This window comes from Sorex fumeus, unplaced genomic scaffold (genome assembly GCF_029834395.1).
Source record: "Sorex fumeus unplaced genomic scaffold, SorFum_2.1 ptg000048l, whole genome shotgun sequence".
Classification (NCBI taxonomy): Eukaryota; Metazoa; Chordata; class Mammalia; order Eulipotyphla; family Soricidae; genus Sorex; species Sorex fumeus.
In genome coordinates, this window is record NW_026606105.1 from 3,724,222 (window position 1) to 3,737,666 (window position 13,445).

The 13,445-nt window shown below is 46.9% G+C and overlaps 1 protein-coding gene across 1 annotated transcript; it reads left to right on the forward strand.

The window, feature by feature from the left end:
- The first annotated feature begins 6,793 nt into the window (after positions 1 to 6,793).
- LOC130032358 (TRPM8 channel-associated factor 1-like) lies at positions 6,794 to 11,683 on the forward strand. Its single transcript, XM_056123940.1, has 3 exons — positions 6,794 to 7,063; positions 8,692 to 8,942; positions 11,470 to 11,683. Exons 1-3 carry the CDS (start codon positions 6,794 to 6,796, stop codon positions 11,477 to 11,479), a joined length of 531 nt encoding a protein of 176 aa, XP_055979915.1. The 3' UTR covers positions 11,480 to 11,683.
- The last annotated feature ends 1,762 nt before the right edge of the window (positions 11,684 to 13,445 follow it).

A 13,445-nucleotide genomic window follows, 5' to 3' on the forward strand; every position in this document is an offset into this window, starting at 1 on the left:
CCCTCCAGCTTTTTGATAACCATAACTTTGCTGTCAAAAATCTCTGTTTTCTTTGATCATATGCTTTGATTTATCTTTAAAAAATATACGGTTACTTGGGTTCTATTTCACAATACCCCGTTTATCTGTTCTAGTCTATAATGAACCAAAACATTAGATTATTTTGTGCAAATTTTCTGAACACGTATAAAGCACAATCAGGATTGTGAATTATTATTGATAATCTGTATCAACATTTCTCACACTATACATGCATATTTACATTCCAACGCTATATAATGAGGTACTTTAATGATTAAAGAATAGTCCATGGACCACACGAAAGAATATTAGAAATACAGATGCACAGACCTACTATATCTAAATATTTCTGAGCTGTTCCAAAGGTTACTTGGAGGAGCATTAAAATTTGAGAAGCATTGACTTTGCAAGAGTTTTAAGTAAAAGTAATAAGAAAACATCTAAGCATGATTAGCTTAACAAAAATCATTTTCATCTTCAAACTATTTTTGCATAATTTGAAATAGTACTTTGCAGTGATTTTCCAGGGTGTATTAGAGACTAATTACCCAATATTTTCTTTTTAAATGGAGATACCCCACACTTGGTGATATTTAGAAGACATTCTAATATTAATTATGAGTCTTAATACTTACCCAACCAATAAATATGTCTAACATTAGGCTAGAAGAGAAAGAAAATTTGAGAGCTAGACAAAGGCATTTCTATTCTCAGATCTCTAGACATTTTCACATCACCATTGAACTCGAGCAGGCTTGGAGATCTCAGTCCTTCAGACCCGCATGCCTGTGTTCCTCTGCAGGTACCGTCATGCCTGTGGAGAGTGGTCTCAGCATGGTGCTGGCTGGTTCTGGTGGTCTTCGGCTGCTGGAGCCCTGGTCAGGGTGGGGAGGGAAACTCAACCCGCTACCCTCCAAGGGGCTCCGGCGAGGAAAGTCTAGTGCAGGGGCTGAGCATCCCATCAATCCCAGCTGCATTCGCTGCCAGGAGACATCTTATTATCTCATTCCTACTTTGGACAAACTGGAAGGCTACCGAATGTAACCTACCACACGGCAGAGTCTGGCAAACTCCCCATGGCGTACCCAATATGCCAAATACCAGTAACAACGATGGGTCTCATTCTCCTAACCCTGAAAGAGCTTTGAATATGGCACTTTAAAAAAAAAATCTCAGGGCTAGGATGAAGGAGACGTTACTGGGGCCTGCTCGAGGCGATTGATGAACAACAGGATGGTCGTGATTGTGATCGTGATCATTGAACTCACTTTCAGAGGCAGTCTTTACTCACCCTAGTGAATAAAATTGTCGTCTATGGCCATACCACCCTGAACGCGCCCGATCTCGTCTCCAAGCTCTTAAGCTGTGAGGTTAGGTTACTTATGTGTGCTCGCTCCTCCTTCCTGAGGAATGCTTGCAGAGCTATAAACTTTCCTCTTAACACAGCTTTTGCTGTGTCCCATAAGTTTTGGTAACTCGTGTCCTCATTTTCATTCGTTTCTAGGAACCTTTTGATTTCCTCTTTGATTTCCTGTCTAAGCCACTCCTTGTTCAGTAGAGCACTGTTTAATTTCCAGGTGTTTGATTTAGTTTTCTGTTTTTGTATGTGATTTACTTGTAATTTCAGCGCATTATGGTCTGAGAAGATTGTCGATACAATCTCTATCTTCTTAATTTTTTGGAGGCATGTTTTGTGGCTCAGCATGTGGTCTATCTTGGAGAATGTTCCATGTACGGTTGAGAAGAATGTGTATTCAGCTTTTTGTGGATGAAGTGTCCTGTATATATCTACTATGTCCCTTTCTTCCATTGTTTCCCTCAGATGAAGTATGTCCTTGCTAAGCTTGAGTCTGGTTGATCTATCAAGAGGTGACAAAGCAGTGTTGAAGTCTCCCACTAGTATTGTGTTGCTGTTGATGTCTTTTTCCAAATCTATGAGTAGTTGCTTTAAGTACTTTGCTGGTCTCTCATTAGGTGCATATACATTTATTATTGTAAGTTCTTCCTGTTGTACAGATCCTTTGATCAATAAGAAATGACCTTCACTGTCTCTTATGACCTTCCTCACTCTGAAATCGATGCTTTACCATTGTGAAAACTGTGGTTTAGTCCTTAACATTCACTGTTACTATTCTGCTTGATATGCAGTGTGAGTTAAGATAGGCTTATGAGTTATTGGCTACTGTGTTTCTAGTGACTGAGTTAAACTAGAGAAGTTTCCATCGAAGAAGTTAGCTTATGGTTCCTATGGCATATGAAGTGGGAAAATATTTCTGCGCCGACGCGGCCGCGGCTCCAGAAAGAGTCCCTGGCACTGAGCGAGGAGTTGGGAACGTCGAGGGAGCTAGCTGTGCATGCGCAGAGAGGGTCCCAGGCCCTTGGGGGCGGGCTGTACCTGGTTGCAATAGGAGCCGTTCGCTTGGTTGCCCAGAGCTGGGCCTCCGTGCCCGTCCCGCGCAGACCAGGGGTGAAACCGGCTTCCTAGGAGGTGGAGCTAGCTGGGCATGCGCACAGAGGGTCCCAGGCCCTTGGGGGCGGGCTGTACCTGGTTGCAATAGGAGCTGTTCGCTTGGTTGCCCAGAGCTGGGCCTCCATGCCCGTCCCGCGCAGACCAGGGGTGAAACCGGCTTCCTAGGAGTTGGAGCTAGCTGGGCATGCGCAGAGAGGGTCCCAGGCCCTTGGGGGCGGGCTGTACCTGGTTGCAATAGGAGCCGTTCGCTTGTTTGCCCAGAGCTGGGCCTCCGTGCCCGTCCCGCACAGACCAGGGGTGAAACCGGCTTCCTAGGAGGTGGAGCTAGCTGGGCATGCGCAGAGAGGGTCCCAGGCCCTTGGGGGCGGGCTGTACCTGGTTGCAATAGGAGCCGTTCGCTTGGTTGCCCAGAGCTGGGCCTCCGTGCCCGTCCCGCGCAGACCAGGGGTGAAACCGGTGCCGTATTTTTTTTTTTTAATTTTTTTTTCCCCTTTATTTTATTTTATTTTTTTTTTAAAGTTGTAGATTTACAATTTTTTGTGCTTTGGTTTCAATTATACAATGATCAGATACCCATCCCTCCACCAGTGCCCATTTTCCAACAGGTACAGCCCGCCCCCAAGGGCCTGGGTTCCTCTCTGGGCACGCGCAGCTAGAAACAGCCCCTAGACAGCCGGTTTTCAACCCCTGATCCGCGTGGGACGGGCACAGAGGCCCAGCTCTGGGCAACAAAGCTGAACGGCTCCAATTCCAACAGGTACAGCCCGCCCCCAAGGGCCTGGGTTCCTCTCTGGGCACGCGCAGCTAGAAACAGCCCCTAGACAGCCGGTTTTCAACCCCTGCTCCGCGTGGGACGGGCACAGAGGCCCAGCTCTGGGCAACAAAGCTGAACGGCTCCAATTCCAAACAGGAGACATTCCCAACTCCTCGCCCAGTGCCAGGGACTCTTTCCGGAGCCGCGGCCGCTAACGCGGCCGCGAAATATTTTCCCACTACATATGCCATAGGAACCATAAGCTAACTTCTTAGATGGAAATTTCTCTATTTTAGCTCAGCCACTAGAAACACAGTTGCCAATAACTCATAAGCCTATCTTAACTCACACTGCATATCAAGCAGAATAGTAACACTGAACGTGAAGGACTAAACCACACCTCTCACAATGGTAAAGCAACGCAAAAGCCCACCAAACATTCACATTGAAGAGTCTAGCCCAGATGACACCAACAGTACTGTAGTGTTAGACAACCTCTCTGACAAGGAATTCAGAAGGGAGCTACTGAGGATGCTTAGGGAATTAAAAGAAACAATGGAAAGCAATGCCAATAGAAGACAAGAGGATCTGAAGTCAGAAATGAGGAAAATGCAATCAGAAATGTCAGACCTGAAAAATCTCGTAGGCGAATTGAAAAGCTCAGTGGAAGGCCTCAGCAGCAGAGTAAGAGCGGCTGAGAACAGAATCAGTGAGCTCGAAGATGAAGTTCAGAGACTCTCCAGAAAAGAGCAGAAAATGGAAAAGAGACTCACAATTCGGGAACAGATGGCAAGAGAAGATCGTGATGAAGCCAAGAGGGGTAACATAAGAATTATTGGAGTCCTAGAGGGACAGGAAGAAAACCTCGATGAAGAAGAAACTGTCAAAGACATCGGTGCCGTATTTTAATGCATGGTCCATTCACTTTTCTGCTACAAGCTTTTGGGCTCTGGATTAAGTCCTTTTGCCTCTGGAGCCATGGCTGTGTATGCGGTCCAGATACATTTCTGCCAAAAGCTGCTGGGTTTCGATATTTGTTTCTGAGTCTCTGGGAGCAATGCCATCAGTCAGCTTAATCAGGAGCCAGAGAGGCCGTTTGTAGGCGGCGACTTAGGGTCTCGCTGGGATGGGGAGAAATGGCTGGTTCCACCCTCATCTCATGAGACCCCGTGAGTCTATTCACTGCAGGCCCAAATCTGGCTGTCTAGTGGTCTCTAGAGGATGGCAGTCACCGGACCGCCAAGGGGAACAGGCCAAGGCACGAAAACTATTCCCACCTAGAGTGGCCCAGCCCTAGTAACCTACTTCAGGAACAGACCGCATTTCTGCCAAAAGCCTTTGGGTTCCGAGATTTGTTTCTGAGTCTCTGGGATCATGGTCATTAAGCAGTTCGATCAGGAACCAGAGAGGCCATGCCTACACTTATATAGCTGAGCCGGAGGTGGTTTGTGGGTGTGTCTCCCACATACCTAACTTCTGGCCGTTCACTTTCTTGCTAAACTTTGCCCCAAGATCTTGGGGTCTGGCCAAAGGCACAGGAGCAATTTTGGGATATCTGAAGGCCTGACGGTGCCTTCAGGCTGCTGATACACCGCCTCACAGGTACAGATTGACCTGCTGGCGGCACCATATCCTCAAGACCACCAACTCTTAACTCTGGCATTGCGCCCACTCTGGAGAATTCCATCTATGTTCTAGTCTTAGTTTACAGAGATATCCTTCCTATGAATCCAACAAAGGTTAACACATTCTTCATTCTTCCCAGCTATAAAATCCAAATCTTTTCCTGACAGGAAAGCAAATTCACCTGCAAATTCACCTTCACTCATAATATTGTCAGATAGATATATATGTATATATATATATATATATATATTCTGTGCCTATAGCATAACCATAATCATCTTCAAATTCCATTTTCAGTGGCATATGGAGAAATAAAATTCTAATCATATCTTTTATTAAATGTATGAGTCTCATAAAGTAGGTGATTGATAAAGCAATGAAGCCCGGGGCTAGACTGAATCCTCTTTGATCACTTGATCACTTGATCACTTGACTTCCCGTTAATCCTCGATTTGCTTGAGCGGTCGCCAGTAACGTCTCCATTTGTCCCTGTCGCGTGCTAGTGGAGCCCAATGGCGTCTGTTCGCTCTAAGAACATGAAGAGCCTCAAACCGATCGTTCATAATCTTGATGAAGAAGTCTGACCATCTGGTAGTTGGGCGGCCACTCAGTCTTTCGACATCCCATGGAATCCAGTCAGTAACAGCTTTAGTCCAGCAGTTGTCTTTAAATCTCATTACGTGACCAGATCATCTGATTTTTGATGCCTTGGTAAATGAGACAGCATTCCTGATTCTTAATCGTGGATAGATGTAGGAACTCCAGATTCTTTCTCTCTTTTAAGTGAAATGTGATATCCCATATTGAACCAGTAACTACAACTGGTCTCATTCACTTGACACTGAAAGCTTCACCGACATGGCAGCACTGAGAAGGATGAGAAAGGAGAGGCCAACAAAATCTCAAGGCCGACCTAGGCTGCCACAACGAAGGAAGACAAAAAATGATCGTCTGTACTTTCAATGCACGTATGCTAGCATCAGATGCATCCATCGAGGACCTGATGGTACAGACGCGAATGATCAAGTACGACATCATTGGTCTGACCGAGACAAGAAGGCACGAATCTCACCATGCCGTTTTCGACACTGGAGAAGAATTGTTCCTCAGAACATGCGATAAAAGAGGTGTTGGAGGCGTCGGAGTCCTTGTCAACACAAACTTGGCCAAGAGCATTGATTCATTCGAATGCCTAACAACCCGAATCGGACGTTTACATTTGAATAGATGTGGCTCACTGCCTGCAGTTTCTATCTTCGTTGTCTACGCACCAACATCTCATTATGATCAAAGAGAAATCGAGAAGTTCTACATGGAGCTAGAGAAGTTCTATAAAGAAGACCACACCTTCTACAAGATCATTGTGGGTGATTTTAATGCCAAGATAGGACCGAGAAGATCAGCTGAAGAACTTCACATCGGGACCCATGGCCTAGAATGGAATGAACAGGTTGAGAGACTGTCTGAGTTCATCATGTTGACCAAGACCATTCATGGTAACTCACAGTTCCAGAAGGCAGAATCTAAACGATGGACATGGGAATCTCCCGGTGGACGATTCCACAACGAAATAGACCACATCATATTCAATCGACGGTTTTGCCTGACTGATGTCGCTGTGGTCCCAAAATTTCGAACGGGATCGGACCACCGTCTCCTTCGTGCAAAATTCTACTTCACAGAGCGGGGAGAAAGGGCTGCAAAGTTCAAAAAGAGAACTCCCAGAATGACCACCAACTGGGAACTCTATGGTACTATTGCGGCAACATGGGAAGATGCCATTGTTGACAACATTGACGAGGAATACAATCGACTGGTTCAGCACCTCCATGAATGTGCGAGGAATGCCAAGAGAGAGATAGCCACAAAAAATCGCCTATCTTCGAAAACTCTTGAGCTAATTCGCCAGCGTGGATTGGCGCATGCCTCAGGCAACCGCAAACCGGTGCACGAGCTGGGGCGCAACCAGCAGCGGCAGGAATGGAAGTTCCCCGACCCCCCCCCAAACCACCGAGGCCACCTGCAACCTGTGGTGCGTGTACGTGCATGAGACGGTGCTGAGCATCCCCCGGGGCCGTGCCAACATCGCCCTGTGGCCCCCGGTGCGGGAGAAGAGAGTCTGCATCTACCTGAGCAAGGGCCCCAACGTGAAGAACTGGAATGCGTGGACAGCGCTGGAGACCTACCTGCAGGTACGGCAGGAGGGAGGGGTCCCCGGGAGCCAGGCCCAGGGTGACTCCTAATGACTCACTTCCTGCCTGTAGCGCCTCACTTCCAGTGCTGCCCCACTCCTGGTGGCGCCTCACTTCCGGGGGCACCCCCACTTTGCACCACCCTGAAGTGGATTCGGTTGTCCTGGTGCCCCGCTGAACTCCCCACCAGGTGTTTTGAGAAGACCCCTGAGAACAGGAGAGGAAGCACCACGGGAGCTTCCAAGTGTTGGACACAAGTGCGGCCCCATCAGTGTGACCTCTGGCACTGGCCTTGAACCCAGCCATGTCCGGGACCCAACCAAACTGATGACCAGTTGCCCAAAACTGAGCATTCCTAGGGCCTGAGAGATCACACAGCAGGAAGGGCATTTGCCTTGCCCACAGCCAGCCCAGCTTCCATCCCGGCACCCCATAAGGTCCCCTGAGCATTGCCAGGAGTGATCACAGAGTGCAGAGGCAGAAACAAACCTTGAGCACCGTCAGGTGTGGCCAAGAAATCAAACAAAATACACTAAGCATTCCCCCACGCACACATAGACATACAGGGTGGAAAATGATGTCTCCCTTCCCAAGGTGAGTGGACCATTCTCCTCTTAGCCCTCCACCCTGCTTCTCTTTCCACCGTAGAGGAGATCCAGAATTACTTCCTGTCATGACCCTGGAGTTACTGCTCAGAGCGCCACTTCCCTTCCCTCCCAGGCCCTGGATTGGTTCCCAGCTTACTGGTGGAGCGTTTCATACCCTCGAATTCTGGAACTCAGTCCTAGGCCAGCCACACGCTATTCCATGTGCTCAAGTATCTCTCCCCACTGTCCAGAATTTGGCAGCGAAGCTTAAGATGGGAAGTTTGACTCCCACCTTATCATGAGGGCCCCTCTGCCCCTGAATAGAGGGTCCTCATTTGTGAACTAGCATGGGGGGTCCTCTGGCTAGCACCCCTCTTTCTTCGTACTCAGAAGTACCATGGCTCAGCCTGGCATGGGCTCTTGCCAAGGGACTGGCCTTTTTCTCAAGTGACTCATTAGCGCTTTTGTCTGGCTACCACTTCTGTGAGACTTGCTTTCTCTCAGAGGCCATTCCAGTCCCTCGGAAGTAGATTCAGACTTGTGTTTCATGAGGATTCGAGTCCTTCGGGTTGGGGGTGGGAGATTATAATCTTGCTCTACTGTAGATACCTAGGAGATGGCCCCCGTGGTCGGAGTGCATGCAGGCTCCCCAGTTTCATCCCAGGCGTCTCATGCTTCTGGTCAACCCCCAGCACTCTGGAGGGCCCAAAAGATGCAATAAAGTCTGTTAGAAGACTAATGCTTCCATTTGAGGCCATTTGATACCCTAATGTCATACCTTGGCATTGCCATCCGGTGTAGGAATCAGGACCTGGTAGTAACTACTCCACCCCCAGCTATTTCCGGTGCTCTGGGTCTAAGTAGAGCTTGTCAACTGCTCCCGACCTTGCTTGGCACAGGAGAGAGTGAGGCTGTTGGGCCCAGTGGGAGAGCGGGTCAACGAAAGAGATCCTAGCCATGTGCATGGGATGACCTCGGTGTGCCACCTGTGGGGGCTTCCTGTCGAGACAGGGTCTCACCCCCGCTGATTTCTCCTTCCAGCTCCAGGAGGCCTTTGGGTGGGAGCCTTTTATCCACCTCTTCACCGAGTACCGCAACCAGACCAACCTGCCCACAGACAACGTTGACAAAATGAACCTGTGGGTGAAGATGTTCTCTCACCAAGTGCAGAAGAACCTGGCACCGTTCTTTGAGGCCTGGGCCTGGTCCATCCAGAAGGAAGTGGCAACCAGCCTGGCCTACCTACCCGAGTGGAAGGAAAATATAATGAAACTGTACCTCCTCACACAGATGTAAGGAGTGCCCAGCGAGGTGGCAGGTTAGAGAGGTCCCGGGAGGCAGGCAGAGAATGGGCCTTCGCTCCGCCACCTCTGTCACTCAGAGCGCGAGCCTGGTCTTCTGCTCCCATTAGCCCCATAACCCCCCGATCCCCCCTGATCCGCACCCCCAGTTCTGTCTGGAGGAAGTAGGCTCAGAGCACACAGAGAGGTGGAATCGGAGCTTTGCAGAAGCAAGGTCTTGGGACTTGCAAGGCCCGTGTCTCTGCTCTCAGATTTCGGTCATTGCCTGTTTCCAGGCCTTGTTCTCAGAGCATCACCTCCTGGACTGGGTCCACAAAGGGAGCCCCTCCTCCTGACATCCTGGGGTCTCTCTGGGCTTGTATTTCTGATCAGTTCTCCCCCCAAGGCTCCCTTAGAACCCAGCCGAGACCCGAATGGGCCAGGAGCACCTGCCAGTGACCCGGTGATGTGAGGCGTTTTCTCCAGGAGCTGCTAGGAAGGGCCATTACTAGGCTGAGCTCTGGAGTAGCAAGTGTGGGCTTCTTCATGGCTAGCTGTGTGATTCCAGGCAAATTCTTGCCCTTTCTCATCTCGAAAATGGGATCTATTTTGTAGGATTATTGTGAAGATTCGATGGTAGTCCTTTGAAAAGTCCTTTGATTTGAAAAGAACCTAGCAATGATTAGGAGGAGGGAAATGAATGAAAAAGAGAGAGAGGGAGGCAGAGAGGGAGGGAGGGAGAGAGAGAAATATCGACCACCACTGTTCTTTACCTAACTCACTCATTTTTCAATTCACTCATTTTAAAACAAGGTTTCACATTCAGCTGGCATTTACAGATGCGGTATAATTAATTCTCTTCCGTCCTGTGCTTGGTCTGCCCGACCCTGAAAAGACTGTGGTACAATGCTTTATGAATGTAAAAATCACAATGGGGTTTTCAGTGTTGCTTGAGGATCAGCCTCTTTATTCAGTTCTGTCTCTCAAGCAAAAAAACAATATCCTGCCTTTGAATAAACGAAGCCTGGAAGTAAAGCTCTTGAAAAACCAGGACAATGTTTGTCTAACCAACAATGGACTTCTGGCTCAGGGCCTGGGGCAGGTGCTTATGTTTCCACAGTTGAGACAGGTTCCAATCACTGTCCCGAGTTACCACTTTGGCAGATAAAGTGCAGACAGGGGTGATAGTAGAACGGGTAGGGCATTTGCCTGGCATGCAGCCAACCTGGGTTCAATTTCCAGTGTCCCATATGGTCCTCCGACCCCACCAAGAGTTAGCCCAGACTGCAGAGCCAGGAATAAGCCCAGAGCATCACTAGGTGTGGCCCCCAAGCAGGAAAGTGCACCGAGAGAGAAATCTTTCTTTTAGAACAAGATAACTCAGCACAATTGATGCAAATTTCCTTTTTTTAAAAACAAAACATATAAAGATTTTCTGAAATTTCCTCTGATCTTATTCAGAACCTCTCATTACTTTGTAGCTTTAACTATAATTGAGGGTCTATAATTAAAGTTAGTTCATTAATCTAGACAGCTTTTCTTTGGCTCCCTTCTATTTATTTCATTGTTTTACAGTTCTCTCTGCTTTGGGGGAGTTTTGGTAGAGAGAAGCACTTGACGTACATTGTGATTTTCTTTGGATGCCTTTATCATTTCTCCATCATTAATATGATTTTTTTAAAAATTGAATAATAAAAAGGGAATTATTTCCCCTTATCTCATGACTATGTCATCTATTGCTTTGAATGTAGAAGTTGACTTTTCAGTCACCTTGGAAAATAACAACGGGCAGGAAGTGAGTTGTGGAGTCTTGGCAATGTCTCTGCTAGCGATGGTCTCAGTTAATCTTCACAATAATCTTAGAAGATGGAAACTCATTGCTCCCTGTCAGGTATGAGCAGAACAGATAAGATGAGCAGCGGTAAATTGCCTCAGCTACAGTGCTAATACGAGATGGATCTAGTCTGAAACAGGCCTCCTGGTTGCAGAATGGTGTTAACAACCGCAGTTCTTTGAACACCCAAGTGAAAAGAGTATATGACAGACCCAGCAATCCAGCCGTAGGATCTGTCTGTCCTCACTCACCTCCTGTTGCTCTGGCCTCCTATACTGGTTCCTCATCTGATTTCATTAGAACAAACAGTCCCTCTGATCATCCCGGGTGCCGGTTTAAAGGGAACGTCTGAGGTGTTCCCCACTAGTTAGAGCTGGGATGACCCCTTTATCATCATTCAAAGGCTCAACTTCTGGGCTGTTGGGATTTCAGTCTTTCTAGTTCACTAGCTTACTGGGTTTCAAAATGATGGGTCCCTTCGGTAAAAAACTCACACCCCGGAAGTCCCAGACTCTGCATGTTTTCAGCAAGCTTATTAGATTCTCATCCATCCCCTCCCTCTCGATTCCATTCTCATCGCCCTAGGGGGACCTTTAAAAACTGGAAAGCTAATCCAGGTCAGTGCCCTGTGTGCAAGCCTCAAGCGGGACTTGGAACTTAAGATGATGAACTGAACCTATAAGTTTACCTCCCCTCCCTCCCCAGGCCCCACTGAAATTGAAGTCAAGACACGAAAAAGCCAACTGACACCTCTCAGCCAAGCAAACAGAGAAGATTTGGTTCTAAGCGAAGAAGAACTCAACCCAGGCCAGCCGGAGCAGGATAGTGGACACGCGGGAAAGCATCTTCCAGGCAGGACATAAGCTGATCCGAATCACACGACCCCCAAGAGACCTGGGCACGCGAAGAGGCTTATCTGTTAGCGAGACAAATGAGTTGTGAAGCTGAACCCCACTGAACCCCTCGACCCCACTTTCGTGCTCAGAACACAGGCAGTGTATTGCTACTGGTTTCAAGTCCCTTGTCACTGTTATTGTCATGGTGTTTTTTGCTGTTGTTGTTTGTATAAAGGAACTAAATAAACTGCCTGAGGAGAGGTAGGAGTTGGTGCTCCAGAATAAAAATCTTTCTTTCTTTTTTTTTTTTAGTGGAAATAAATAACTCCTTAGCCTATTAGCTAATTCTCTAATTAGAATTAGAATGAGACTCATCCCATCCTCACTCCTTCTCTAGTGCCTAAGTGCTTCTAGAGTCTTAGTAGAAAGAAGGCTTGAAATCCAATTGGTAAGGGCAGCAGAAAACCCATGCCAACTCCTAGAAAAGTCAACAGTTATATTGATTCCTCAATGCCAGCCAGGAATTCTCAGACATTGAGCAGAGAAAGGGGAGTCAGAAGGACGGAGAATCAAGTGAGAGAATGTAAGGGAAATAACCAATTTGAGTTAGGAGATTTGAAAATAAATGCACACACACACACCTGGAAGAAAATTTTTGGAAAAAAAATAAGTAACTTAGAAATTTTAGCTGCAGAAAGATCTGGGGTATTTTTATAAGGTGAAAATACAGGGAAAATAAAAGAATTTTTTCAAAGTCCTTTTGAAATTAAAATAAGACTTCCAAACATAGTAGACTGGAAGAGAAAAATAATACTCACAGATACAGAGCCCAAAAGAAAGAGCAGAGCAGAAAGCATGAATAAAGGAAAGAGACAGAGTCAGTATCTAAATGCTGGAACTTCTGGAACTAAAAACGAATGAAAAAAGGAAAGAATTGATGAACAGAACAGTCTTCAGATTGAGGTGAACCCCATTCTACTTAGATCTGTACTAATCTTGTGACTCTGTAGAATATTGGGAAAGGAGGGAAGACATTAAAACTGCCTGGAGAGAAATTAAATTTAGTTTTTTATAATTAGTACAATAAGCAAGGGATGAGGAACTGGCAGATTTTTCATCAGGGCCACTGAAGGTAAGAAATCAGTGAAGCAACGTCTTCAGAAATGGAAAGTATTTTTCCGCACCATTCCTAGAGTTCCAACCCTTAGAGTCGCCTAAAAAGGAAGACATTTTCTGATATGTAAGTTTTCAAAGTCTCTCCCCCTCTGAACCCCTAATGAGTGGGTACCTTGAGGAAGTTCTCTAGCAAAACTGAAATGGAACCCCAGAAGTGAAATAGAAAAATAATGGAAGTCCAAGAGGAAAGGCATGGAATCCAGAAAAAGAGCCAGGGGCTCTCACCCATTAGATATAATTCTAGATTCACAGCTCTCCAGCAGGATGCCTCACTCCAGAATAATGTTTATTCGCAAAGAATACCTCACTCCAGACTAAGAGTTTCCCCACAGAATACCTCACTCTAGAGTAACAATTTCCACACAGAATACCCAACAGTTACCCCCACAGAACACCTCACTCCAGAAAAATAGTCACCAACAGGACACTTGAGAGTGACAGTTACCAACAGAATACCTCACTCCAAAGTAATGGTTACCATCAAGATACCTCGCTCCAGAGTGACAATTACCAACAAGATACCTCACTCCAAAGTGACACTTACCACCAGGATACCTCACTCCACAGTGACAGCTACCAACAGAATACCTCATTTCAGAGTGACAGTCACACAAAAGGACATCTCCACAGTGAGTAACAACAAGACATCTCACTCTACGGTGACAGTTA